This window comes from Crinia signifera, chromosome 6 (assembly GCF_055691185.1).
Source record: "Crinia signifera chromosome 6, ASM5569118v1, whole genome shotgun sequence".
NCBI lineage: Eukaryota > Metazoa > Chordata > Amphibia > Anura > Myobatrachidae > Crinia > Crinia signifera.
The window spans coordinates 175,955,489-175,983,452 of record NC_139222.1 but is presented as its reverse complement, the minus strand read 5'-3'; the positions used below and the strand labels follow the sequence as shown (position 1 = coordinate 175,983,452).

The 27,964-nt window shown below is 42.5% G+C and overlaps 1 protein-coding gene across 2 annotated transcripts in view; it reads left to right on the top strand.

Annotated features, from left to right (window-relative positions):
- PRKCA (protein kinase C alpha) overlaps window positions 1-27,964 on the top strand; it is a 318,854-nt gene that overhangs the window by 210,224 nt on the left and 80,666 nt on the right. For both annotated transcript variants that reach the window (XM_083148198.1, XM_083148199.1), the window contains 2 exons: window positions 18,791-18,902; window positions 22,972-23,100. In XM_083148198.1, coding sequence (XP_083004324.1) covers window positions 18,791-18,902; window positions 22,972-23,100 — 241 coding nt within the window. The remainder of the gene's footprint in view (window positions 1-18,790; window positions 18,903-22,971; window positions 23,101-27,964) is intronic.

The window sequence follows — 27,964 nt, the reverse complement described above, 5'->3', positions numbered from 1 at the left end:
CCAAATGTCAGAATATGTGTTGGGATGTTTTTCCTCAGCTTGTATAGATTCTAATAATGGTATGTACACACTGTGAGATTCCCATGCTATTCAACCTAAGATTTGATTGCTATGCAATCTTTGATAACTGTACTATTTACATACAATTCATGCAAACTACATTCAATTTGCACAATATAGTCATTGCTGCCCTGTATATCTGGGTTTCGAATTGTGCTGTCCACGGAGCATGCATCGGGATCTCAAGGTAAAAAACCTGTGCGATCTGCATGCGAATTTGACTATATAGTCAAAATCTAATGTCAAATCTCACCTTGTGTACACAGCATAAGAGAGAGATAAAGTGGAGAACTTGTACAAAAATCACCCAACCGGCTTCTGTACTTTGTCTACCAGTCTATGAAATGACAGAATTGGAGTGGTTGCTTTGGGCAACTTTTACACTTTGGGGTGTATACAATGCCGTGGGCGAGCAGCGGCAGCGAGCAGGGCTTCCTGCTCGCTGTCACCACTCACCCTGTCAGTGTTCAACACCCCCCCCTCATACGCCAATTCCCCCTCACTCTGTTTTTTGAGGGAGGGGGAATTGGCGTATGCGGCTCCAGAAGCAGCGAGACTCGCGGCAAAATACAGCAGGTTTTCTGCATTGGCCGTGGGTCTCGCTGTTTTGGTGAATTCTCGCCGTCCCGTGACGGCGAGGATTTCCCCAGAACGTTGAATCGGGCGAGGGGGTTAAACAGCGAGGATCACTGGTTTTCTGCAATCCTCGCTGTTTAACCCCCTTGCTGGCCGCATTGAATACTATCCTTTATCTCTGTCCATCAATAAAGCTTCCCTACTATGAGATAACCCTCCCCATCAGGCAGACAAACCAATTATCTAACATTGCCATACACTGTCAGATAATTGGTCTCTCTTAGTATCTACTATCTATATGAACATCAACATCACATCTGTCTGGCATACTAAAAGATCCCACCTGCCCAACAGAGCAATAATTGGTGCTCCATACAATGTTGTCAGCCAATCCCTGTAATTGTGTATAAAGACATTAATTGACGTGCAATTATGTACGGGTAGACAATCCATAACAATCAATAGTCTCATGTCACAAGTTGAATTTGGCTTTAATACATTACTCCAGCGGTTCTCAAATTGTGGGTCCTGACCCCAAAGTGGGTCCCGACCTTCTCAGCATGGGGTCGCTACTCCATGTTGCTGACCATCGCGCTGATGACTTTTCTAATTTCAGTCAGTGATTCAAGGAGTCTGAAAAATCTGTTGAATGGTCTGTTATTTTAGACCAGTGGTTCTCAACCTCGGTCCTCAAGGATCCTCAACAGTGCATGTTTTCCAGGTCACCCGGCAGGTGCACAGCTGCACTCATTATTCACTGGCACATTTTAAAAGATCACAGGTGGAGGTAATTATTTCCCCTGTGATTCTGTGTGGAGACTTGGAAAACGTGCACTGTTGGGGGTTCTTGAGGACCGAGGTTGGGAACCTCTGTTTTAGACTCCTCCCATCATTTTGTGCCTCCACAATGCTCCATACATGTGCTGTCTGCTGACTACACATGTGATGTGATGACATTCTGCAGTTACTTGCTGGGGCCCTGTCATTATTTTTATTGTCTGATGGGGTCCCAGAGCAAAATAGTTTGCGGACCCCTGCATTACTCCAATGTGACTTTCTTATAATCATTTTTCTGAACTTCTTGGATCCTCATAATCTCATTTGGATTCTGTGATTGAATAAATATTCCGGGTCCCAGGCATGATGCAGTTGTCTGTATTTCCAGTTCTCCTGTCCCTGTCAGAGCTTTGTTTAGACCACATCTCAAGTACTTTTCTGCATCCAAAGTAAATATTAATCTAGTTTAGTGTGGCCGAGCACCAGTGTTTAGGTGAAACTTACCATTTGTGAAAACAGCTATTTTTTTATGTCAGGAATCCCTTTTCTTCCCTTGTGCTATATCAAAAATGACAAGCATTTTCTACCCCCTGCAATTCTTTCCCTGGTGTTGAACCATAAATGTTTGATGTTCCCTCTATAGTCAGTGTACTTTCTGAGCTAATGTGGCAGACTACAACAAATTCTAGGCATTGCAATGCTGATATGAGTGACTGAATAGAAAATTAACCCATGGTGAAATTTGGTGCATACAGCCTGTGGTTGTGTTCTCAAAAGTTACATAACCTGCAAGGATGGATTTTCCATAAAACAACAACATAGGCTGCTGCCTAGGGCCCTATGGGCCTTAGGGGGCCCACATGGTGTCTAAGCAAAAAATATTATTAAAAAAATGCCTTTGAGGGCCTAGATTCTTGGGACTTGATTACAGAATTTTGCCATGCCAGCACTGGGGCACTGTCAGGCTGCAAGCCCAACAGTTCTGTGCAAAAATTACAGTTTAGTAGTGGCAGTGCTGCCTGCACAGCGAGCTCTGTACTCTCAGCCAATCACAGGAGCACATGCTTAGCAACTCCAGTCAGTGCTCAGCACATTCTGCTCTGACTCCTCCTGCTCATCAGCATGGGGCTGATGCTGGGAGATACTGACACTGAGCTGTGTGGGAAGCCTGACACGTGTAGTATACAGTGGTGAGCTACAAACATGCATACCTCTATACTCCCCCAATCAATTATCGATTTTAAGTGTGCATGCTTTCAGATCATAGCATGCAAGGCCAAACAATGACAAAAACCTACAAAAATTGTAATCGCAGTCCTCTCACAAGGGCCGCCTGGATGTGTTAAAAAAGATGCAGGCGTGCTTAAGAGTTTTCAGGGAATGTGTGTGATGTCAGCTCTGGCCTCGTTCAGCCTGTTTCTATAACACACCTGCGGAATGGTCAGGGTTATGCACAGACTACACACACTGTGAAAATCTGGGAAAATTTGTTTTTAATTGGGATGTGCATGGATTTGCAGCTGATCGGCGATATTTTTGCTAGCTATTCGCAGACTTGTTCAGCGCAGGATTTCACTCTGTCAGGGAGGTGACTGTCCGATCGCAGGTCTCTGCAGAATCGCATAGCAGCGATCGGTTCTCAGGGAGCTCCAGTTCAGTGGAAATCGTTGACGATTTTGCTTCATTTGTGTTATAAAAAATGCGTACCATATTTCAGTTCTGAAGTTGCCAATATTTTTGTATGTTGGTGAAATAGTATAAATAGTTGTAGTTAAAGCTTTTCTTACATTGTATGCTTTACAGTTCTGGCTACCGTGTAACGGGTTTATTTGTGATGTGAAATGTAACCCTTTGCCTGCCAAGTGAATTTGGCAAAATAAGTGTGTAAATTGGCAAGCAAACATTATTTATTCACCACAATGACCTGTAATGTTTACCTTATATAGGAAATATAATCTTTTTTTTTACACAACATTTTTTATTTGCAGATATTTTGATCATCTCTCACAGAGATGTTGGCAATCAAAGGGTTAAGTGCAGAGAAAATATTACTAATCCCATCTAGTGACATCACACAGACCAAGTACCGGCCTAGGCAAGCATACCCTGGGCTTATAACATAGATAGGGCTGTATTTAATGTGGCCGGCAAGGGGGTTAACCGGGAATCACCGAAAACAAGCGATCTTCGCAGTTTAAACCCGGCGCCGGCGGCTCACCCTATTCTATGTTCGGGGGGAATCCTCGTCACAGGACAGCGAGGATTCCCCCAAACAGCGAGGTTCGCAGCTAATGCAGGGAGCCCGCTGCATTTTGCCATGAGCCACGCTGTTTTTAACGGCCGCACACGCCATTTCCCTGACGCTATATAAACCTAGCGAGGGGGAAATGGCTTGTGCGGGGGGGGGGGTGGGTCAGTTGACCCTGCGAGCAGTCAGCAATGCTCTGTCACAGCTCACAAAAATCATTGAATGCACCCCATAGTGTTTGCTGTACAGATTCTATTCCTTGTGTTTACTATGTGGGAATAATTTCATAATTCCCTTTATCCAAAATTCCATTGTTTTATTTGAACAGTATATAGCGTCTATTGTCTTTTACTGATGCCGGCTTGAAGCTGCCAAACTGATGGAAGTTGGAATGTGTGTTGCTGTGTCAAGCGGCATGCACACATACTGGGGCATTCCCTGCAGATGTACTTATCAGCAGGCAGAGCACTGCAGCAGTATAAAGCTGCTCTTTTCCAGTACTCCCTGAATCATTCATGATTCACAAGAAACAATTCAAAGAAATTTCAGAAAACAAAAAAAGCTTGTTCTGTGAACATCAGACGCTTCCAGCATTCCTGCTTTCTTGGCAAAAAGTTTTCTATTTATTGTTTTTTATCTCTGAAATTTGATTAATAACGTGGTTACATTGATTAATATGATTTATTTACCTTGGCATTGCTGGGTTTTTTTCCCGTGTGTGTAAACCATCCTTGTTATAAATACAATAATGTGATCATGTTAGTTAAAAGACTCAAAGCAGCCAAGCCTCTGGTGACTACAGTTTGCTGTGTATCTAGTAGAGAACCAGAACATGGGAAACAAAGTGGAAAAGATAAAAGGTCCACATGCAATGTAAAGGCCCTACACACTGGGCGGCTTTTCCCTGACCGGCACCGATGGAGGGGGGGAGGACTGCGTTGCATGGCGGAGTGCTATGCAAAGCCATCCTGAAAGCCGCTCATCTGCTGGTATAAACAGATGAACGGCTTACCCGGCGATGTTGCAGGAGCGCGCACTAGCATTCACCACTCCTCGCCAGGGCATACACACTGGGCGACTTTGAGCTGAAAGTCGCTCAAAACAGGAGGTTTGAGCGGCTTTCAGCTCAAAGCCGCCCAATGTGTATGCCCTGGCGAGGAGTGGTGAACGCTAGTGCGCGTTCCTGCAACATCGCCGGGGAAGCCGTTCATCTGTTTATACCAGCAGATGAGCGGCTTTCAGGATGGCTTTGCATAGCACTCTGCCATGCAACGCAGTCCTCCATCGGTGCCGGTCAGGGGAAAGCCGCTCAGTGTGTATGCACTGAGCGGCTTTCCCCGCAGCGATGAATGCGATCGTTGCTGTCCAAACATGCTGGGCATAGTCTCCCAGTGTATATGGACCTTAAGTTACTGTGCAGGCAGCTCTGCTGTGATATTAAGTACATTGAATCTGGTTTACATGATGTCGCATGGTCTAGCTTATGGTTACTGTACAGTAACATCACAGAAACGGCACATGTCTGTTCCTAAGCAGGGAGAGAAAGGGTTATTATAAACTAGTAAGCCGCTCGAAGCCGCCAAAGCTTCAAAAGCTAGTCTGCTACCTTCTATGTTTGTTCATGTGTGAGATAGATGTAGTTTCACCCTCTGCCAGCAGATGGCAGTGTTTCAGAGACTCACGGACACTGGACATATATTATTATTGATATGACTATTGGCCTACTATTGTTAAAGAAGTGTCCCCCCATATGCAAATCAAAATCCTGTATTCTCAAAAAGCAGGATTGAAGGAATGAAGCACCAGTGATGGATGTATTTCCTGAACAATAGTGCCATGTTCGTATGACCTCTGTACCAACTACATATCGTATGTTAATGGGTGTATGTGTATAGTCAACAAGGCTTCATACTGTAGGTCATTCTTTATTAGGATTGTAGAAGGTTCTGCAGATATAAAATCGAACCCAAAATGCAGAAGTATGTTTATTAATGTTTTTCTTTAATTTATTATTTACATTTATACAGTGTTGTATATTATTACAGTATGTTCTCCCTACTGCAAACCAAAGTCATCAGTCTGCAGAAGATCTGTTGTTCTTGGGATTATATTTTTAGTGTTTAGGGTCTGTCCTGGGCTCTAGTGACCTCGTGCCAACTTGCTTTGGTTCCCTGTGGTACATTGGATTTCACTCTTGAGGCAACTCCAACTGGTTAGGCCCCTGGCCAAGTATCTATTGCCATGTTGAACTTTTACATTGCAGTATAGAGACAGGTACCCATTTTAATTTCTAATTGAGTGCTTTCTACATGCTTTCTACATTTTTGGGCTCCAGCTGGTTCTAGGGCAGCTAAGTCCCACAGTGCCATTTAGTGTCTGGACATCACAAAGCCACTTATCTGTTTCCTTCTGATTAAATTAGCTACCTTCCTGTTGGAATAAGTTAGTTTTCATTATTAAGAGAGGTGACCGTGTTCCTAATCTTGTCTGCTTCCCCTTAAATGCCTACTGCTATTGTTTTACATGGGCAGTTACATGGTTTAATTATAGGGGAGATAGTGACATGGACTGGCTCACCATCATATCTTCAATGATTAGGCATTTTTAACTCTATCATTTTATTGACTATGGCCAATGGGGAGCAGTCGCCTAAACTGTAAATCCTTTTGACCTTTTGAAAAGCTGTACACCCTTTCCAGAACTTGGTTAATACTCTCTCCACTTCCCAGACTCCTGTATATTTCTTGCACTCATAATCGATGTCTGCTAAGGATCGGGTTGACCCCTGACCCAACTGGTGGCTTCTGCACTTTGGTCACCTTTATCCCTTGTTTGCTACTGTACAATACATTGAGGAGTTTCTTATCCTTGGTGTAATATGCATGGTGTAATGGTTAGCATTACTGCCTCACAGCACTGAGGTCATGGGTACGATTATTTTGCAGTGTCTTGAATATTGTGATAGCAGTGGTAGCTGATAGTGTAGCTGAAAATGGGATTCAGTACTTTCGCTAGAGATGGTTATCAGTGTGGTCACTATCAGCAGTGTCCATAGATGAACCAATCCTGACACCATTGTTGAAGGTGTAGGTTAAGATGTGCTACTATCAGATCAGGAAATAATGTATAGGAATTACAGTATAGAAACAAGTGCTGCAGGCATGGGAGAAGTTGTTCATAATAGTAGAACTGAGAGTTGGAGAATGAATAGTTGCACTGAGTATCTTACTGCTATTGAGAACTTGTCCTTCTATTGTGAAGCTTCTTGTGTATTGTGTTTGTATGTTGATTGCAATCTTCCTCATCTGTTCAATGTACTCTGTACTCTTCCAGTGGCATCAGTACGGTATATGAGAATATATGTGCTATTATAAATTAGGCCGAGGGTTAGCCATGTTTAGTTATAAAGTACTTTGTAACATTCCTAACAAACACAAAATCTCTCCTAGTACAGCAACTACAGTAGATGATAAATAGGTTATTTGGCTCATAACAAAATTAACCCTAGAATGAATGTTTGTACGTGTACATGTGGTAGGGAATATAGAGTGTAAGCTTCACTGGGGCCGGGACTGATGTGAATGTTCAAATATTCTCTGTAAAGTGCTGCGGAATATGTTTGCGTTATATAAGAAACTGTTAATTAACACTGTATTGCTGGAAGAATTCCTTGTCCTTTGTACAGCCAGTCGTGTGTGCGAGCTAATCCCCTGGTAGGTAGGTGTGAGGAAATAACGTAGTTTTCAATCAGCTCCTAGATTCGTGAGTGGGTGTTTTCTGTAGAGAACGGACACTGCACATGTATAGGAGCTGGAAATAGCCCAATTTAGGTTATTTTTAGAATCCAGCAGACGGGTAAAACCAATGGGAATCCTCCGATACTGTCACTCACTTTGGCAACATTAATCTATTCTTATCATTGGCATTCATTTTATATAAGGAGGCAGCTGGATGCAGCAGCCACCTCACAGGCACACGTCAGCACCAGCCTTTATAATGTGGCTGAATCATCTGTGTAATAGAGAGAGATAAGCAAAACTTGTCATGCTTAAGAGAAGTGTGAGACCCTTACCTGCTACAAAATGCATGTTCAGTCTGTCTGTAACAGTATAGTGAGGAGAGTAATGGGTATATGGAAGAGATGACTAGGGCAATAAGTTTTAGTCATTTATTGTATGTATGTGTGTTTGTGTATATGTATATGTATGTGTGTGTATATATATATATATATATATATATATATATATATATATATATATATATATATATAGTATATCCACATGGGACCGGCACTCGGCGGACTTAGAATCAAAGGCAAATACCCATACTTGCTTTGCAATGTTTCGAACTTTAATTCAGTTCTTCCTCAGGCAGCGTACAGACAATAAATGATACATAAAACTAACCTTATATCCCTGTGCTCGTCCATTCCTCCTTCGCGCCGGGTCGTCCACGCACTTCCTGTCCAGATACCGGAAGTCCTTCCCTCCCCAGTGCAGCTATTCAGGGTTGCTATGGAAACCCGGCGTCCAGGTCCTGGAGCGAGAGTCTACAATACTGAAAAAACATAAAGTCACCAAAAGTGCCATACAAAAATATTAAAAGCATACAAAGTGGCAATTTCCTCTAGTATTAATGCTGTCAGGCTCAAGTGTATAAAATATGACAGGCAGCTGGTTGTCACATAGCTCTGTGTCCATAGTTAAAGGTTCTGTACTCTATAGAGTGTTGTAGCATTATTTTTATAGACACACATTAAGATTCAACTGGTCATTGAGACCCCTGGGTTTTACAGTGTCCAATAAATAGATCCACTTTGCCTCCAACATCAGCAGTTTTTTATTTCTGTCACCACCCCTATTGTCATCTGCTATGTGGTCTATTACCATATGCTTGAACGTTGCCATAGAATGTTTGGCTTCTGAAAAATGGCGGGCAACAGGTTGCTCCGATGTTTTACCACCGAGTGCTACCCTTATCGCCCCCCTATGCAGAGCCATCCTCTCTCTGACCGTTCTAATGGTCTTCCCCACATAGCAGAGACCACAGGGGCATTTTATCAAATATATAACGTGCGTGCTCATCCACGACAAGGCATGTCGGATCTCTAATCTCTTTCCTGTGTGTGGGTGTGTAAAAAATTTGCCCGTAAGCATGTGGTTACAGGTTGTGCACCCAACACAGGTAAAGCATCCTTTCTTTTTGGTTTGTATTCCCTTTGCTAACTGCATGTGCTCTGTGACGTCCGATTTGACTACCCAGTGTCTGATGTTTTTCCCACGTTTGTAACATGGCATGATCCTGCTGTTTTTGAGGCTTCTCATCTTCTTCTCATTTTGAATTATCGGCCAGAGCTCTTGGGTACGCTGTTCAATTGCACCATGTGCTAGGTTGTAATTCTGCACCCATCTGACCACTTCTTTTTGTTCTTTCGTTTGTTTTGATCTTAAAGTGGCTTCTCTGGTGGTACTGTCTACCCTGGCTCTGGCTTCCCGGATCATCTTCTGTGTATAGCCTCTTTCTCTGAATTTGTCTTCCATGTTATTCAAGCTGGTAATAAAATAAATAAATATGAGGTGTGGAAGTCCGGCACTACCCAGGGTCAGCGTTATATGTTGCCCAGGTGCCCGCTTAAGAGAATAAATCCTCTGATATGCAGCAATCAAAAAATAAATGTCACTCCCGGTCTTGTGAAAATACGAAAGATTTACTGTGAGTGACTACTCAAAGTAAATCTTTTGTATTTCCACAAGAACCAATGATTCTGGCGCCGGGTCAACCTAATCCATTGGATTTGTTTTATTAGATACTATACTAACCACTGCATACCGGGAATACCACGCAATACCTTTCATTTTGGAGATGCTCTGACCCTGGGCCTTATTCTGGTTCACTCCTTCTGGCAAATTCCCTCTTAGCTGGGCAAAACCATGTACACTGCAGGTGGGGCAGATGTTACTTGTGCAGAGAGAATTAGATTTGGGTGGGGTTTTACTTCAAAGTGAGATCTATATTGCAGTGTAAAAATAAAGCAGTCAGTATTTACCCTGCACAGAAACAAAATAATTCACCCAAATCTAATTCTCTCTGCACATTTTACATCTGCCCCTGCAGTGCACATCTAAGAAGGAATTTGCCAGAAGGAGTGAACCAGAATAAGGCCCCCTGTCACCAAGCCATCAATCTTTTGGCTCTTGTCAAAGTCATTCAGATCCTTTTCATTGTCCATCTTTCCTGATTCCAACACATCAAATTCAAGAACTGAGTGTTCTCTTGCTGCCAAATTAGTATGGGCCTGATTCAGAGTTTATCGCTAATGTGCGAATTCACAATTTGTGTGATTATTAAATGACTGCTAGTGAGTAATTGGAATGCGCGGGTCAACATAGCTGCAAAAATTTCTAATCGCAATCCCCTCCAAATTTCACTGAGAGGCATTTGGGGGTGGACACCTGTTTACAGGGAGTTTCTGAAAAAAAGTCAGGCGTGCCCAGGCAGTTTAAGTGAGTATATGATGTCAGAGCCGCCCTTGATCAGTTTGTATCAATCGAAAAATTGTGAAAGGGTCAGACTACATTTGCACAGATTCTTTTCAGGAAAAAAAAGAAGAAAAAAGTACTCTCCTTTGTGGGCACGCTTATAAAGAAAAAACTTTTCTTAGTGATGATTGAAAATTTTAAAACGTAGCTTTTAATAATTTTATTCTAAAAGGCTGTTATTGGACAAGAACATAGACAGACTACACAAAACATGAAAGATTGGTTAGAACCACTTAAGGCTCAATGGAGTCTAGCGATAAAACACTGATGTGAAATTTTAAATTTCTTTGATTTTCAACAGTGTATAGCTGATAGACTACTATATAATTTTGTGTGGTATAAATCCACGATAGATAGGTCTATTACACTTCTTTAGTAATATACTGCACTGGCAGCGAAATGGATAAATTAATAATTATATCCGGTCACAACCAATAACTTGTATGGTGTGTATACACATGCATGATTTGGGAATATATAATTGGTGTCAGAAAATTTGAGTACAATATTCCACTAAATCTAAGCAAACAGGAGATGCGGTGGTAGCCACTTGATCCGATGATAGCAATGAACAATATATAAAGGGTGAAAATAGACACTAATTAGGCCATGAGAACACAGTCACTACTGCTGTCTCGACCAACTTGTCCTAGTTCTGGGTCGAGACAGTGAGTAGACCTGTGTTGAAAGCCTGGATGTGTGGAGTAGAGGTTTATAGATAATATAGCATCTGCTGTCTCCTACCCCAGGATAAGGTTCCCTGTTGATGGTAAGTCAGTGCAGGGTCTAGCCGAAATCCTTTAGGTAGAGGTGAGAGTGCTAGTAATATGAAAGGTTAGGAGAGTGCCAAGGTAGGGTGCATAAAAGAGACGACTTATATCAAGTGGGTTAGTAGGCTGCTGCTTTCCATATGTCCAGACATTGGTGGGAAGTGAGCGGTACTCACCACAAGATGGTGTTAAATTAAAGAGCGGGATGTCTGCTGTCACTTCGTGTGAGTATATGGTGCCCTGTTGCGCAGATGTCAGTGCAGGGTCCTGCCAAATCTCACCTGAAGTGATGAGAGTATCCCTAAACAGAGTTTGTGTGGGAGAGCAGACAAAAGAAGTTTATGTGATAAAACGTCTTTATGTTCTGGTGACTCAGTAGATACCCCATTCCATTGCTGTAAGCATTGATGGAGTAAGGGGGATTGCTGTCACTCTGAAGACGGAATAAGTGTGCCCCTTATATCTATGACTCTCCTCCTTGGTATAATTATAAACGGTTATGTTCAAGATACAATTTAGACAGTGTCATTATAAGCAGTATTGTTCAAAATATAATCTAGGCAGGAAAGATAGGAGACACTTCTGCCAGATGGTAGTGATCCTCAGTGTGACTTAACAGGTCAGCGTGGCTATCACCGCTTACCTGTTGCAGGAGAGCTCCGTATCCTCCGTGAGCTCTCAGCATGTGTCCCGGTCGGCGCTGTGTAACGGCGTCAGAATCAGCCGGCACCGGATGCGGTATGTGAGAACAGAGCATTTAAAAAAAAAGAAAAAAGAAAACGGTCTTAGCCCTTGTATCCAGCATCCTGTGTGCTTCCAGATTAATTTATCCATTTCGCTGCCAGTGCAGAATATTACTAAAGAAGTGTAATAGACCTATCTATCGTGGATTTATACCACACAAAATTATATAGTAGTCTATCAGCTATACACTGTTGAAAATCAAAGAAATTTAAAATTTCACGTCAGCGTTTTATCGCTAGACTCCATTGAGCCTTAAGTAGTTCTAACAAATCTTTCATGTTTTGTGTAGTCTGTCTATGTTCTTGTCCAATAACAGCCTTTTAGAATAAAATTATTAAAAGTTACGTTTTAAAATTTTCAATCATCACTAAGAAAGTTTTTTCTTTATAAGCGTGCCCCCAAACAAAGGAAGTACTTTTTTCTTCTTTTTTCCTGAATTGTACGTTTTTACTCTCAGGGGTGCACCACCACATGAGTGATTTATTGTGTAATTTTTCGCATTGTGGATCAAAAATTGGATGCATTTTTTATAATCATACCATCTCTTAACTGTAAGGTGCAACTTGTGCGTAGGTTTTCCCTCCATCCCCTTTCCCCATTTTTCATACATTTGCACAGACTCTACAAATCATTAGATGGTTCAGGAATTGTGCATGGATGTGTGACAGGATAGTGGATAGTGATATTTTAGCAATTTAATTCGTAATTTTAGCAATTCAATTGCAGATTTACACAGGGCGAGTTATAAAAAAACATGCCAATTAAAAATTGTTGAATAAACGATAGCATGAATAAAACGTTAAAATATGGCCTCACTGTCAAATGTCATTTTCAGGAAGCATCCAGGTGCAGGATAGTATTATTAGGAGAATAGGTAAGTGCATGTTACCATGTCTTGCTATAATTGCTTCCACTTAAAGAATGATGTGGTTGGAGCCCCCAGGGAGGTAACAAAGTCCTCTCTAGTGACACGGTGTCCGTTTTGTATAACCGCTGGAGGAAGGTAGATGAAAGTAATTGGAGCCCCCAACATGGGTACCAGAGTCCTCTCTAGTGTTACGGTATCCAACTGTAATCCGCTGGAGAAAATTTTGCTGGTGACCTTGGTGTTGGAATTAGACATCATCTCACACGGGTGGCTGCAAATAACTTTGGCCGCCGGAGGTATCCAAAGAGGGGGGTGCCAAGCAATCAAGACCAACTGGTAGTAGCAGCAGAGGGGGTCTCCAATGTGCAATACATCGAAATGATGGTGGAAGAAGGATCCGATCTTTATATTAAAAACCTGGTCCTTGTAGTGAGGCAAAAACACTGACGCGTTTCGCTACCTACTTTAGCTTTTTCAAGGGTCACCTTTGGAGACATTGGCTTCTATAAGCAAAATTGAACAGAAAACTAGTGCATACATATTTCACAGTGTGTACCCTCTATAACAAGACAACCACAGCAATTGTACACAAAGGCCTCATGTCCTGGAAATGTTAGTATTATTCTAAACTAAATATAATCCCAATAACAGTTGGGAGATTCATTATTTTATTGTTTATCCTATGCTCTCAACAGAACATAATCTGTTATTATTTGTTTGTAAAATAAATTCTCTCTGAAACAGTGTATAACTTTCCATCTCACTAGAGTTATTTATCCATTGGTGACATTCACCAGTTAAGAAAAATAATTGAAATTTATGCTTCTGCATTTTAGTAACCCAAGACAGCTGTGTAAAGAAGTGGTCCCCAAACATTTTAGAATCCCTGCACCCGACAGTATCAGAATTTTATCCCCAGCACCCCTAGGCCAAAAGTTTATTATGGAGAAATAAAATAAATTGTGTTTATATCACATCTTTAGGTTTATTTATGTAGTAAGGGGCAAGATTTGCTTCTGTATGTCCACATTGGCAACTACAAGCACTGGTTTTGCCTGTTACATGGACCACCAACCCGAGGTACCTCTGCAAGTGTCAAGAGGCACCCCAGAGTACCATGACACACACTTTGGGAACCACTGATATAAAGGTATAACACATTCTCTTCCTTGGCTTAGAGCTAAAAACACTCCTTTGTGTGTTACACAGGAAGAGATGGATTATAGCAGCACTTCTTGGACCACTATAGCACTTCCTGCTTTTATTTCATTACCGAGGCGAAGCAGAATGGAACACCGACAAGATGTATGAACATCTTGTCCTCTGGAGTGGGGAAGTTAAAACTCCCCTTTCTGGTAATATCCCTTGAGAGGAAAACAGTGCATCAATGTGTTCTGATGTCTCCCGGCCAGCTGTAATGGGCAGGCCTTAGATCTCCTCACTCAGCACAAGGCATATAGGGTATCGATACCTGCAGCTGCTTTCGACACCTTGCGCTCCATTATCACATGCTATCTTTTGGATATAGACAAGTGCCCTAAATTTACTGAATACATGGGAGAGGAGTGACATCAGTGCACATAGTGTGCACGAATAACACCTTCCCCCACCACCATAGCGGCTCATTTAGTGTTCATTCTAGCACCGGCTATCTTTCAAAACCCCTGCAATTCCTGTTACCTGCCTGGGGTGTCGCTGTCTGCTGTGGTGTTTTTAGCACAGGTCTGGTTTGCATATCAGTGCTGATATACAGACCCACTGTGCTAGAAGGATAACAGCAGACAGCGACACCTCAGGCAGGGAAGAGGAACTGCAGTGGTTTTCAAAGTTAGCAGGTGCTAGAATGAACACTACTCCTCCCCTGATTGCAGCCCCCTTTTTTTGGATTTTTGGATTATTATGGTTTGTGCGCCTGAGCCATTGGACTTGCGATAACAAATAGGATCAGGAACTTATGCCGGATCCCATGTGGGTCCTCTAATAAAAAACGACCTCTAATTGGATACCTTTATTGCCTTATAATGTTGATGAATAAAGATGATTTCAGATTACAGTTTCACTTAACCTGCAGTCCATTTTCTTTTATGAAATAATGGTTGCTATGGCTAATTTAATAGAGAATTAATGCAATTCATATGTTCCCTTTCATTCATGTAACTGATGAAAGATCTGATATGTTATGTTTCCACTGTTTTTTTTAATGTTCTTCCAATATAAAAGAATATTAAGTGTGTAGTGCGCAAAATAATATCCAGTGCAGGTAACAAGCTTATGTAAAAGAGTGACTTCCAATACACTCCAACAAATACATGAACACAATAGGTAACAAAAACTTTTACAACACTCCCAGTTACACCATAGGTGAGAAGAATATATAAATAAATGATACTATCCTTTTTATATTGTGGCGTGCATCACTTTCAGTCGACCATTGTACTAGAGAATAATCTGTTGATATAGAATCCCATTTTAGTATCCCATATTGATATAGTATCCCATCAGAGGCAAATAATAGTGCAGATCAATTGATACAAATGAAAAATTAATAATAGGTTTGCACTTACAATATGTACTGTATAGTAGCAAGCAGTGTCATGCATCCCCCGGCATGCACCATCCCTCCCTCCTAGCCAATGCCGGCACCCCGCTGGGCCGTGGTGGCCGTCCATATCCATGACCACCAGATCGGCCCGTGTGTACACCCCTTAAGTGTATAAGCATGAGTCAAAATCTGAGTCCATACTGCTAGCATCCAAGATCGCTCTGCAGGTGGTAATTGCTTACTGCCCAATTCATAGACCTAAAAAAAAACAACAACAAAGAAAGCAGCAAAAGTGCAAATCAATGGGATACAAACTAATTTAATATTAAAATACACTCACAATATACACCTGATTAAAAGCATGAATTCAAATCCCCAAGGCACGGCTGGAACATAAGCATTGCCATCCCTGGATTGATGGAAATGGCATGTTCTTCCAAGAAAAGAAAAAAAATGTTTACCAAGTGCCAATAACATCCAATTCATAATATTGTTTTTATTTTAATTATCTAAAGGCCCCCATACACTAGTCTGATTAGGCCACTTTTCACCTTATTCAGATGGATTTGGCCAAGAATTAAGGTCAAAAGTTGCCAAATTGTATGTGTTTGACATCCAATCCGATGCGTGGTCCGGTGAGCATCGGAGCCGGACCTGCTGCACGTCTGTCCACCACATCGTGCGGTGCCCCCCCCAGCAATGGAGAGTGGGATTTCATGCTATACATCACATGTAGAAGGACTGCATGCAATGTATTGCATGCGATACTGCTGCCCAAGAAGGCTCAAAATGGATCGGATGGCCATACACTGCTGTGAGAAATTGCAGTATTGTATTGTATTTTATGGCACTCTGTAATGGAGACATAAAGATATGCAGCTATGATCCAAATTAGTTATCAGCAAACTGATTCAGATTTACTACGCTGTTGCCTAATAGTTTGTAATTTTACTTAAATATACTTGAATACCTACAAATGAGTATGGTTTACTAGTCACTTGAAATTTGTAACATTGCTGTAACCAGATCTGTATAGTTTTAGTACTGTGTAATTGCGTTTACTATGTGTGTAAATGTAAGTTTTCAACACATGTGATTCTCACTCTGACATGCTCATCACTGATATGTGGTCATTTAAGTGGACAGTGTCTAGAGTGAAAGTCAAAAGGTCAACCACTATTGGTCAAAAGGTTGACATGAGTTTTTCATGATTTTTTTTTTAAACTGACTTGTAAGTGAGCATAGAGGGAGAATATAATAGTGTGCCGAGTGCACCAAGGCATCGTGCCCAAAGCATGACGAAGGCAGTGAGCCTTCCGAGGAGACTTGGTAGACTTATACGGTGTCCATGATGACCTATGTCAACAGACTCATAAAATTGAAAGCACATGTTGACCGTTTGCTCGTGTCGACCTGTTCCATGTTGACTTTTGACCATCTCAACCTAATGAATGTCAACCTTTTTCATGAGTCAACTTTTTGAATGTCCGCTTAATGACCCATGCCTCTCCTCACCAGCACTGTGAAAACAAACAGCACAGCCATGAGCTTACCAGATGTGTGTTCCATGAACATGTGGAAGGCCATATCCGCTAAAACACAAATGATTTCTATAGAACGTACAGGTGTGAATGACCGCATTTAACAGTGTCAATAATGTTAATTATTTATGCTCCAGAATACTTTCTGCTATAAAGACATGACTAAAGATGCTGATTATTTGGAAATATGTATAATTGTGACATGCCTATGAATTGTTACTCTGGTGCAGACGGTTAATGTGCAGCATTTTGTGGGTGCAGCTGGCTGTTTATGTTTGGGATACAATACCCCAGCTTCTCCATTGGTCGCATTGAAATATCTAAATTTGGAGAAAGGCATTTATAGGCAATTCATTTCCTTCAAATGTCACAGAAAATCTTGATGAGCAATTTCTAATAACACAGCTCGTTAATGGCTTTTCTGAAAGGCCTTTGATAGAAAAAGTGAAAGCTGATTAACTAATGAATTTTCTAGCAGAGCAGAATCAAAGCTCGTTCCACATGGATTTGTTTTGCTGAAGCCTGATGTCATTTAATCAGGATATTCGTGGCTGGGTCTCAGGACATCTCAGTGTTAATTCTTCGACTATAAATATGCTGGGTCTGGCAGGTTTATTCTGTTACTAGAGTACTTGGCTGATGCTGTGGGGTTGCTTCCGTATAGTGGCCATCAAGCTGTTACGAGGCTAGTATTATAAAGGTTCTTCTGCTGTCCTTCTTTGGTTCTGCGGCTAAAATTATGTGATCTGTATTTTTACCTTTCCCTTCTCTATGGTTAGAGGGGGGCCCTAGACTGCACACCCTGTAACCCTCTCTATGGTTGCCAGATTCCTGCTATTCTCTCCCCATTCTGCCCACTTCACTAGCAAGTGGTAGATCAACCCACTCATTCCGCAAAAAAATCAAGAGACCCCCCTTGTCTTTTAGAGAGTAGGCAAAAATACACTACACTCTCAGCCCTAATATCTCCCTAAATATGTAACAGCAGAAAAATTGCATCATTTCTTTGAGGAATTGTCATGACTTTAGCAGTGTTACTTTCTCTGGAGAGAAACTTAACCCTCACAAACATCTATGCCACTGTTGTCAGCAGCATAAGTACGTACAGGGGGCTAGGGGGGCATTATATAGCTGGGGAAGTCATTGGGTATACATTTTTAACTGGATGACTGGAATAAGATGGCAAAACTTAAGGCCCCCAGCCATTACTTCGACTTATCAGAGGGGAGAAGTTGCAGCCGATCCCCTTTAAGATGCATGGGAAGGTCGCAGGCAGTAGGATTGCATGCGGCCCTTTTGCATACGATATATCTTATGCAAGCCCATTCCCGCTGTTAACGATAAGAGTCACACTGATTTCAACTGATCTACTTTGAGCACTATATGTGGGATACACTGATATTGCACAGATGATACACTCTTCTTCATACAGAGGTCACACAGATATAATACATCTGATACACACTGATACCTACAGTATTTACAGGTCTTACCGATATTTTAATAATAATTATTATTATTATTGACCACCTCCTGGTGGAGTTACAAGGGACAACTCTCCTGTCTTCATTGCTCCATTATATAACAGGCCACTGCATGTGTCACACATCAAAATAAATGTTTTACTGTTGCCTAGTGTATGTTGTTATTCTGGCACTGCTACATATGGGGGTATTCAATTGTTGTTGCTGATTTTTTGCCTAGGGGAAAAATCTTCACTTTGCACTGCTTCTCATGTTAAAATTTGATTCAACCTATTTAAATAAAGTGGCAATTTTCACTTTTGGGCGAATTGTGGGCATTTTTACCAGTGTTTTTAGTCATTGCACTGCAGACACGAGGAAACCATTGATGGGTTAACCCACTGATTCCCATCCTTACCTTAGTCCCATGCTACTGAGAAGGAGGAGTCTGAGGAGAATGTGCTATGCCATGCACGGAGGACCTTACACATGCTCCTGTGACCCTTGAGATTGGCAGATAATATAGACAGTTCTGTACAATAAACTCCACCTCTAATACTATGGATCCCTTATAACTAATCCAGCAATGCCAATATCCAATGAGTTATATCCACTGTACTTGTAGCAATGTTGCCTCACGCCCATTACTTTATTTTTTGCAGGACCCTCGGAGTAAGCACAAGTTTAAGATCCACACATATGGGAGCCCCACATTCTGTGACCACTGTGGATCACTACTGTATGGGTTAATACATCAGGGAATGAAGTGTGAGAGTAAGTAGAAAAGTTTCCTATTTCTGTTCATGCTACCTTTTAACTTTTGTGTGTATGTGTTTATATATGTATAGATATAGATATACACATGCATGGCGGCACTTCTCCAGATTTTCCAAAATAATTAATAGACCAGACTTTGCTGTTATGCCAACGTTTCAAATATTTTACTCAGATTTTTCGTCATGGATACCTGACGAAAAATCTGAGTAAAAGATTTGAAACGTTGGCATAACAGCAAAGTCTGGTCTATTAATTTTTTTGAAATATCCGGAGGGCCGGTCTATCCTTCTAGATAGATAGATATATTCTAGTTGAAAAAACTGTGGCATAGTGTATTAAAAGATAAAAAAATTAATTGAGAGAGCGCACTGTGTCGATATGAAAATATATTTAATAAAAACAAATACATAAGAATAAAGATACAAATAATGAAAATACGTACACAGTAAAATAATAATCAGAAAGGTTTATATATTATATTCACTCTAAATTAACTTCTGCGACACTAGATATAGGTATTAAGGTTTGTTAAAAAAATAACAACACATATCCAATTATAAATTGTGCTAAATTTTCAGTCTCCCTGCTGGCATTCACATTCAATAGGCTGTATATTTGAGAGAATAGCTCATCAGATATTATTGATGGTTATTTGGTACCACACAAAGGTTAGTTCCCTTGCTCTTACCATGTAAGATCCATACAGCAAAGATTGTAGTCAGTTGTGAAATGGGGGAGCACCTTATTGGGGATGTTAATGAAGCATGTGTAAAACCCCTGAAAGAAATAAGGCCCGGAGCCAGTCGTCAGTGTGTATCGAGCAGCTACACAGCAAGCGGCAATCGTTTGATGTAGTGTATGTGTGCCGCGGAGACCTCCGGTTCAGTCTCCTTAGTGCACTACTCACCGGTGTATCAGGGGGTGCACAGCTGGGGATCCCTTGCAGTGTGGAAAGATAAAGCTGCAGCCAGGGCGGTGCAAGCCTCCCCCCCGCCCCAGGCAAATCCTCTGCCCGCCGCCCGATGCACCCCCCGCGCGCGCGCTCCGGGGGGGGGGGGGTTTGCGGGCTATACTGCGGCGGGCGCCCTGGGGGGGGGGGGGGTCGGACGGACAGACGTGACTGTTTACTGTTTTGCGGGAGATACCACAGCGGGCACCTGCGCTCCGGGGGGGGGGGGGTGCAGGTGGATAATGCTGGCTATACCATGTACAAGGAGGGAGGAGGGCAGCGTTGATTGATGGGCGGGATGGGGGGGGGGGAGCCTGTCTTACCTGCTCCTCGCTCCCAGCTTTCTATGGTACCTCTATGGTACCTCTCCTCGGCGGCTCATTACCGCCCTCCAGTGGCCGTCGCCCTAGGCAAATGCCTAGACCTGCCTAGTGGTGGCGTCGGCCCTGGCTGCAGCACTCTTTAGCAGGGAATGCAATTGCCGGACAATCTGGATACAGGGAAGAAACAGTTATTTCAGATAAAAAACATCAATATTTATAAATGGCATCGCTGAATGGTTTCATTCAATCATAATGGCTCTGGGACATGGGTTATGTGCCAAGAGCACACCTCCCAGCGCTGGATCAAACCCTAGAGGATACTCACTAGCAATTACATTTATTTTCATTTTATTTATCTTATATCGTCTGAGAATTTGTTAGGGATTGTCTATCCTAAACTAGCACCCTCTAAATATTATGACTCTAGATCGCTCTGAAAATATTGTCGGTAATTTTAAATACCATGACTACAGACATGCTTACGAAAATATTGTTTGTATATTATATAAAAAAATCCTGTAACCGTGAGTGCATTGGACATATGTTTACATATACTGTGTGTGTATGTATATATATATATATATATATATATATATATATATAAATATATACTCACACTGCCGCGGCAGCGAAGGAAGCACACAGTAGTATTGAAGTAAATCCAACAGGAATCTTTTTGCAACATTTCGATTTATTTACAAATCATCATCAGGCATAAAGAAAAATAAAACAATGCTCACCTTATATCCCCTACACCCAAGTGCACGCCGTCGCACGTTTCCCGTGTCTGGCCACTCACATCATCAGCGCGCGTCACAGTGCCGTCCGTTGCCATAGTCAGGTATCCACACTGCGTCTCCCACACCATGGCAACTGACGTCTCCTGATGACGCCGCAGCCCGACCATGGAGAACCAAACCACGTGGTCACCGCGGCTGACATGTCAATAAAAACAAAGATGACAGGCGTAAGCAAAGGCGATCTATGCACACATGCTATAGGTATAAACATAATCAGTGTAATCTATCCAGCTTTATATATAATATTTTCAATAGCACAAACCGGTACATGTATCAAACATATATGTAAATCGCACATCACAATACACAAAATTCAAGAAAATTTTAAGTATTACAAGGGATATTTTTGCACAAATAAAAAAATTCCTATTGGAGTGCCGCCGCCTGCCTGCCACTTTCTTGCTACCTATCTGATACGGAGGGCACCCAGGTATTTGCATCGGAACGTCAGAGTGCCGATCCGCCACCATAACTATATGATACAGAGAAATACCAGCGCAAAAGTCCTCTGATAATATCAATGGATCAGGTGATTTCTTGATGTGTGCAGATTTTTAGGGGATCCTCACCACAGGATCCAATACAGTACTTATGGAAAAAAGGAAAAAAGCGCACTAGTGAATATAATAGTGGTATAAAATTTACTCAAGTACATATGCTCACTTACATCGAGATAAAGGACAATCAGCTTGCCAGCAATATGGGGTACATCAACCGATAAGATGAATCAGGTCGGGAAACGCCAGATTATATCAGGAACCAGCATCCAAGGCAGACCGCTCTCACCGCTGCACTTGCACGCTTGTATCCAGGGATGTTTACCGCAGGACCTCCCCCTGACGAAGTCCAACGGTGACGAAACGCGTTGGGCGTGGCTAAGACTCCTGACGTGGTTGACGTCTGTGGCTATTTGCTTCCAGCAACGAGTGAGAGGTCCCGAGGTCCTGCGGTGAAACGTCCCTGGATACAAGCGTGCAAGTGCGGCGGTGAGAGCGGTCTGCCTTGGACATTGCATACGCATTTGAAACGTTCCTATATTATATTTAGTGTAAAACCCCTGATGAAGTCTTTTTCAAGATGAAACGCGTCGGGTTATTGATGTCGTATTCCGAAATGAAAACAATGTCCAGATGTCGATCTTCTAATAAAGCATTCTGGTTTTAATTGTATTGGGTCACTGTATTATATACCAGTAATATTGGTGTGAATTGTACAAGGTGGTGATAGCGCTCTCTATATTTCTTGTGTCTATTTCCCTTTTTTGCCTCCCACTAACAGGGGGGATCTATAGAGTAGCTGCTTATATTTAAGGGCGCACGTAGGGTCATTCTTTTGTTATGTTTACATATACTGTATATATATATATATATATATATATATATATATATGTCAAATGCACTCACGGTTACAGGATTTTTTGAGGTGGTGCTCCCATCAGGCACGCATTGTGTACGGTCCATATCCACAGTCCAAAATGCATTCAGGGCACTCATTAGACAGCAGCAAAAAATGCTTTTTTATTCCATCATAATCAAAGGTAATAAGCCGACGTTTCGGACCTATGCAGGCCCTTAATCATGACAGTCCAACTCCCATATATAGAAATGCAACTGTGTGTGTGTGTATATATATATATATATATATATATGATGTACGGGCGTAGTGGCACTCATGGATAAAGAACTGCACAGGAGCCACTTGCTGAGCTTAACGTTTCAATTCATAATTTTATGTGAGTGCTGCCACCCCCCGTACATCCTAATCTACAGTATAACTAGGAAGGCACTCAGAGCTGTTTTCTGCAAAGACTGAGAGTGAGTGCCGATACCAAGGACTGGACGCATCTATTGACCCTTCGTGGGTATTGGATGGCACCCCCTATATGCTGATGGGTCAAGGATGTGCTGCTCATTGCGGGACTCTTTTATTTAATATATATATATTATAATACACACACACACACACTCTTTATATCTTTTTTTTTTTCTCCACAGCATGTGACATGAATGTACATAAAGTGTGTGTCGTTAACGTCCCCAGTTTGTGTGGAATGGACCATACGGAAAAGAGAGGGAGAATTTTGCTGAAAGCGGAGGTCACTGTAGATAAACTAAGTGTTACAGGTAAGAAAGGCCTCTCTCCTCAGATTTCTCATATATATTCTGTTATATACAGTAGTGCCGATAACCAATATACTGTAGTCTGTGCACTCACTAAACTGTATCATAGTTGCCATATTCAGATTCAGCCATGCATGTGCTTTATAATGTTACCAGAAGTGCCACCCATTCACAAAGTGAGTGAGCTGTCTTTAAGTTGATTTTGATTTTAAATATGGCCACACAGCAAATTTAGGTGACCGGTGGCTTTTTTCCTCGGCTGGAGTTACTTATTTCCAGCATGCCAAGCCATGGCATATTGGACTTTTTCATTATTCATCAGATGAGATTCATTGGTCAATTTGAGGAGGCTCTCCCATTGTCCGAAGCTAGGCAGTATATGCAGTAGATATTACCATTTAGTGTCAGGATTTCACTAGAGTCAATACATTCTAATAATGAGAGTAGGCAATCTCCTTATAGTTGATTGTAATTTATTGTAGTCTGTATAAATCACTGTCTTGGATTTGAATATTAAGTAAGAAGTGATTACAGCTTGATCTAGGGGTTACATTTGCGTCAAGCATCCTGTCCATGTCTTAATGATCCTCGCGTGATATTCCAAGGAATACCACATTCATTTATTGAGAATAACACTGCTGATTTACAATACCTCCAAAGTTATTCAATTTATCTACATTATATCTTCCTTCATTGGTATAGATAAAGCTGTGTAATGTAAATATTGGCTAACATTACTCCCTACTCTCTAGCAGAAAGCTGCATAAACTAATTGGTAAGCTTATGCGACTATAATGTATACAGTTTGATACACACGGATGTAATAACCTGTCCGTAGGTTTAGCTTTCCTATCATATGCACAGAAATCCTGCTTGCTCTAGATCTTGTCGCCATGTGTTATCCGATCACCACTGGCATGCTGTGAATGTGTAATCACATCTCCGTCTTGTACACATTTTTCCTTTAAACATTCCTCTAGGATGAATTAATATGCTAATCCCTGGAAACGCACTGACTGTAATGAGTTTCTGTATCACTGTGAAGATATTAGCAGCCTCCAAGGGGACTTATCGCACAGCATTTGCAGAAAGGTAGTTATTACTATATTAAATAGAACAGTGACGTGCAGGCTCAAATGTACCTCACGTCCCTTTGTGACTTCCCAGGAAACCTCCATCTGACACAAAACGGGACAATGAAGCATTACCTTTTCTCTAATGTTACATATTGCTTCATCTGAAATCTACTCTTCTGCTCACCTCTGACCAATGGTGGTCTTGAGCTTGTATCCTGCCTTTTAAGGATTCAGGTGAAATATTGTAGGTATGAAACTGACATTTTATTAATTAGGATTTCAAAGATTGAAACATTACATTGAGTGGATGTTTCGGTACTGTATGTCACTGAGGTTGGCCGAAATACGACTCAAACTACTTTATTGCAGGAGGTGAGGCAGCCATCTTGTGTACAGATGTATCAGGTCTCATCTTTGCAGCCTATGGCGATTTTTCCGCCATGGCGGCCGTGGCGCTCGGCATTCGCAATATCTTTTACAAGCTTGGCGATTCGCCGTGGCGTGCAATACCACAGATTAACCACCAGATGTCACTTTTGAAAACCTCATTTGCGCATGCGTAAAATTTGTGCTGCAGCGCGTGCATGAGGTGCAGGAACTACTGTACAGGAACTTTATTATCCCTTGCAAGCCTAGTCTTTACCTCTCTAAGGCCCCCATACACTAGGGCGACTTGTCCTTAGGACAAGTCGCCCCCGACTTCCCCCTGAGCTTCCCCGGCTGCTCCCCGGGGGAGCTTGATTAGATTGGCACTTGATGTGCCATTTTATACATGTGATAAATCGTCTCGATTTATCACAAGTAAAAAACCCGGGGAGCAGGGGATGGGGGGGGGGGGGGCTGCTGGTGGGAGCAGGGGGGCTGGGGACACTGCGGGGACACAGACACTGCGGGGGACACAGACGCTGCAGGGAACACAGGCGGCATAGAGCCGGGCAGAGGGAGCCGGGAGCTGTCAGTGCTAGAAAAAAAAGCCTACTGTATACAATGAATGGGCAGCCTGTGATTGGCTGAGCGCTCTCTCAGCCAATTGCTGACTGGCTGAGAGAGCGCTCAGCCAATCACAGGCCGCCCATTCATTGTATGGGCTTTTTTTTTTTTATTCAGTGCTGACAGCTCCCGGCTCCCCCCGCCCAGCTCTATGCCGCCTGTGTCCCTCGCAGCGTCCCCAGCACCCCCTGCTCCCTCCACCGCCACACCGCCCCACTAGGTCCCAAGTCGGGTGGTCGGACGTGCAGCAGGTCCGACCACCCGACGCAGATCCGATGCGCACGGGACCGCGCATCGGATCTGAGGGGACATCAAAACTAGCCGATTTTGGTCTGATTTAGGCCAGATCCGACTGATCTGGCCTAAATCTGACCAAAATAGGCTAGTGTATGGGGGCCTTTATGCCGCCGGCACGAGCGTGGGATTTGGGCTTTTGACACGATATATATAAACATAATTATCATAATGGGCTGGGTTAAGGGCATACCAAAACAAAGGGGCGTGATTACAGAACGTAAACAGAAGTGATTTTCTTTTTTACATCAGTGCTGGCTGTGCAGAGAACACGTACGTTCATTCGTTCCGTTGTTTTCTACCACTTTCATCATGTGCTGACAATCTGACACAGAGAATGTCACAGCCAGCATAATTGACAAGCTGTGTCAAACTCATGGCCCTCCAGCTGTTGTGGAACTACAGGTCCCAGCATGCCCTGCCACAGCTTCAGCAATCCACTATAGCAAATCTGAGGCAGGGCATGCTGGTACGTATAGTTCCCCGACATATTGAGAGCCACATATGCCCCCACAGTGCAAGATAACAAAAAAGCCAACACAGTGCCAATAAATAAAATAAATATGAAGGGAGTTCACCACTAGGTCACTACTAGTGACTATCGTATTATACTGTTCATTCTAGCATCCGCTATCTCTGAAAACCCATGCGGTTCCTCTTCCCTGCCTGGAGTGTCGCTGTCTGCTGTAGTGCTTCTAGCACAGTGTGGTCTGTATATCAGCACTGATATGCAAACCAGACCTGTGCGACAGTGACTCACTAACAGCACCAGTTGCAGTGAGGCAGGAATGGGGCTGTCCTGTGTGCTACTGCTGAATGGCTGGCCAGACTGTCTTTCACTGTCAGCTACCACCCACAGCAGCAGCACAAAGCCACACACACATATGAAAGCCCAGCCAGCAGTGATACTGTCATGTTTGTTAATGTTTTTTTTTATCAGTCTCTTAAGTTTTAATGAATATAAATCAAGGAGAGAAGTGAGCTGGCTGCAAAGCATTGAAAGCAGCACACATTGACACACAAAAGAAAAAACAAAGATTGAGAAAAACATCGGGGGAGAAATCTAGCGATGTAGATGAAACATTGGATCCTCAACATTGCAGGGTTAAACATCGAACATTGGAACCATAAATCCGATGTTAACGATGAAACATCATATGATTACCCATCCCTAGTCCAGTCGCTTTCCGCATCTCTATAGCAGCCGGCAGGAAAGTGCCTGGGTAGTCCAGTCGCTTTCCGCATCTCTATAGCAGCCGGCAGGGTAACTAGGAAAGTGACTGGGTAGTCCAGTCGCTTTCTGCATCTCTATAGCAGCCGGCAGGGTGACTAGGGACAGATACGGCAAAGTGACTGGGTAGTGACTTTCCGCATCTTTATAGCAGTTTGTGGTATATGTCCATATGCCCATAAATTCACCTCCCCCCATAAACAGGTGAGGTGGGGGGAGGTGAGTGCTTCTTGTGCTGAACCATAAACATGGGGGCGGGGAGGTGAATGCTAGGAGAGATCATGTAGCTATGGAACGCCCACATGGGCGTTCCAGCTTTGGCAGTATAATCGCAAGGACGGCAGCATATCGGTCGCGAACGTGCGTACTCACTGCACTTTTACCCACAATACAGTGGATTAGCTCTGCAGGAGATGTTGTGGTGTAATGTCCTGTATTAGCCGACCCCCTACACCCCTGGGGGGGAGGGGAGGAGGCGCTTGACTTCAGTTGCATAGACATCACTCCTTGCAAGAGACAACACTAGTGCAATGGTACTGTAGCCAAATCAAGTCCTCTTACTGTACAGTATACCAACACTTCATGAACACCCACAGTACAGTAGCTGGGACACTGGTGTACTCGTTACTGACTGACACATTTATTTATTTATTTATTTATTTACAGTTTCTTATATAGCGCAGCAGATTCCATTGCGCTTTACAATTGTAGACAGTGATAAAACAAACTGGGTACTGTAGCAACAGACAGACTTGGAGGTAGGAGGGCCCTGCTGCAAGCTTACAATCTATAGGGACACATTATAAATGTATAATAACACTTTTACGTTAAATGGTCTGGTTTTATTAAATATCACTCTACAAAATATTGGAATGGAAGGGAAAAAAAGGATGTCACTGTAATCAAACCCTGGTCTCCAAGCATGAAGAACCGCGCAGCTAACCACTAACCTACGCAGCACATTGATATGTACAGGCTGTGGAGTGCTGCTCATACAATCAGTGGCATCTGCAGCCCTAGCAGCGAAACACGAATCCCTGCATCCCTTACATGGATTAGCGCTGTAATATAATGTATTGTACTTTTGTGTACTGTAGGTCAAGTCTGGAAGGGGAGTAGGCGGTTGCCTTCAGCTGCATACTGTACACATTACACATTACTGTTACACATTACGGCTGCGTGAACAGCTTGTAGCCCTTTTGCTCACTCCTACGGCCACGAGCGTCTCATATCCTATGAGCGGCTCATTGTGCACGAGCGTCTCATACTGTAAGCG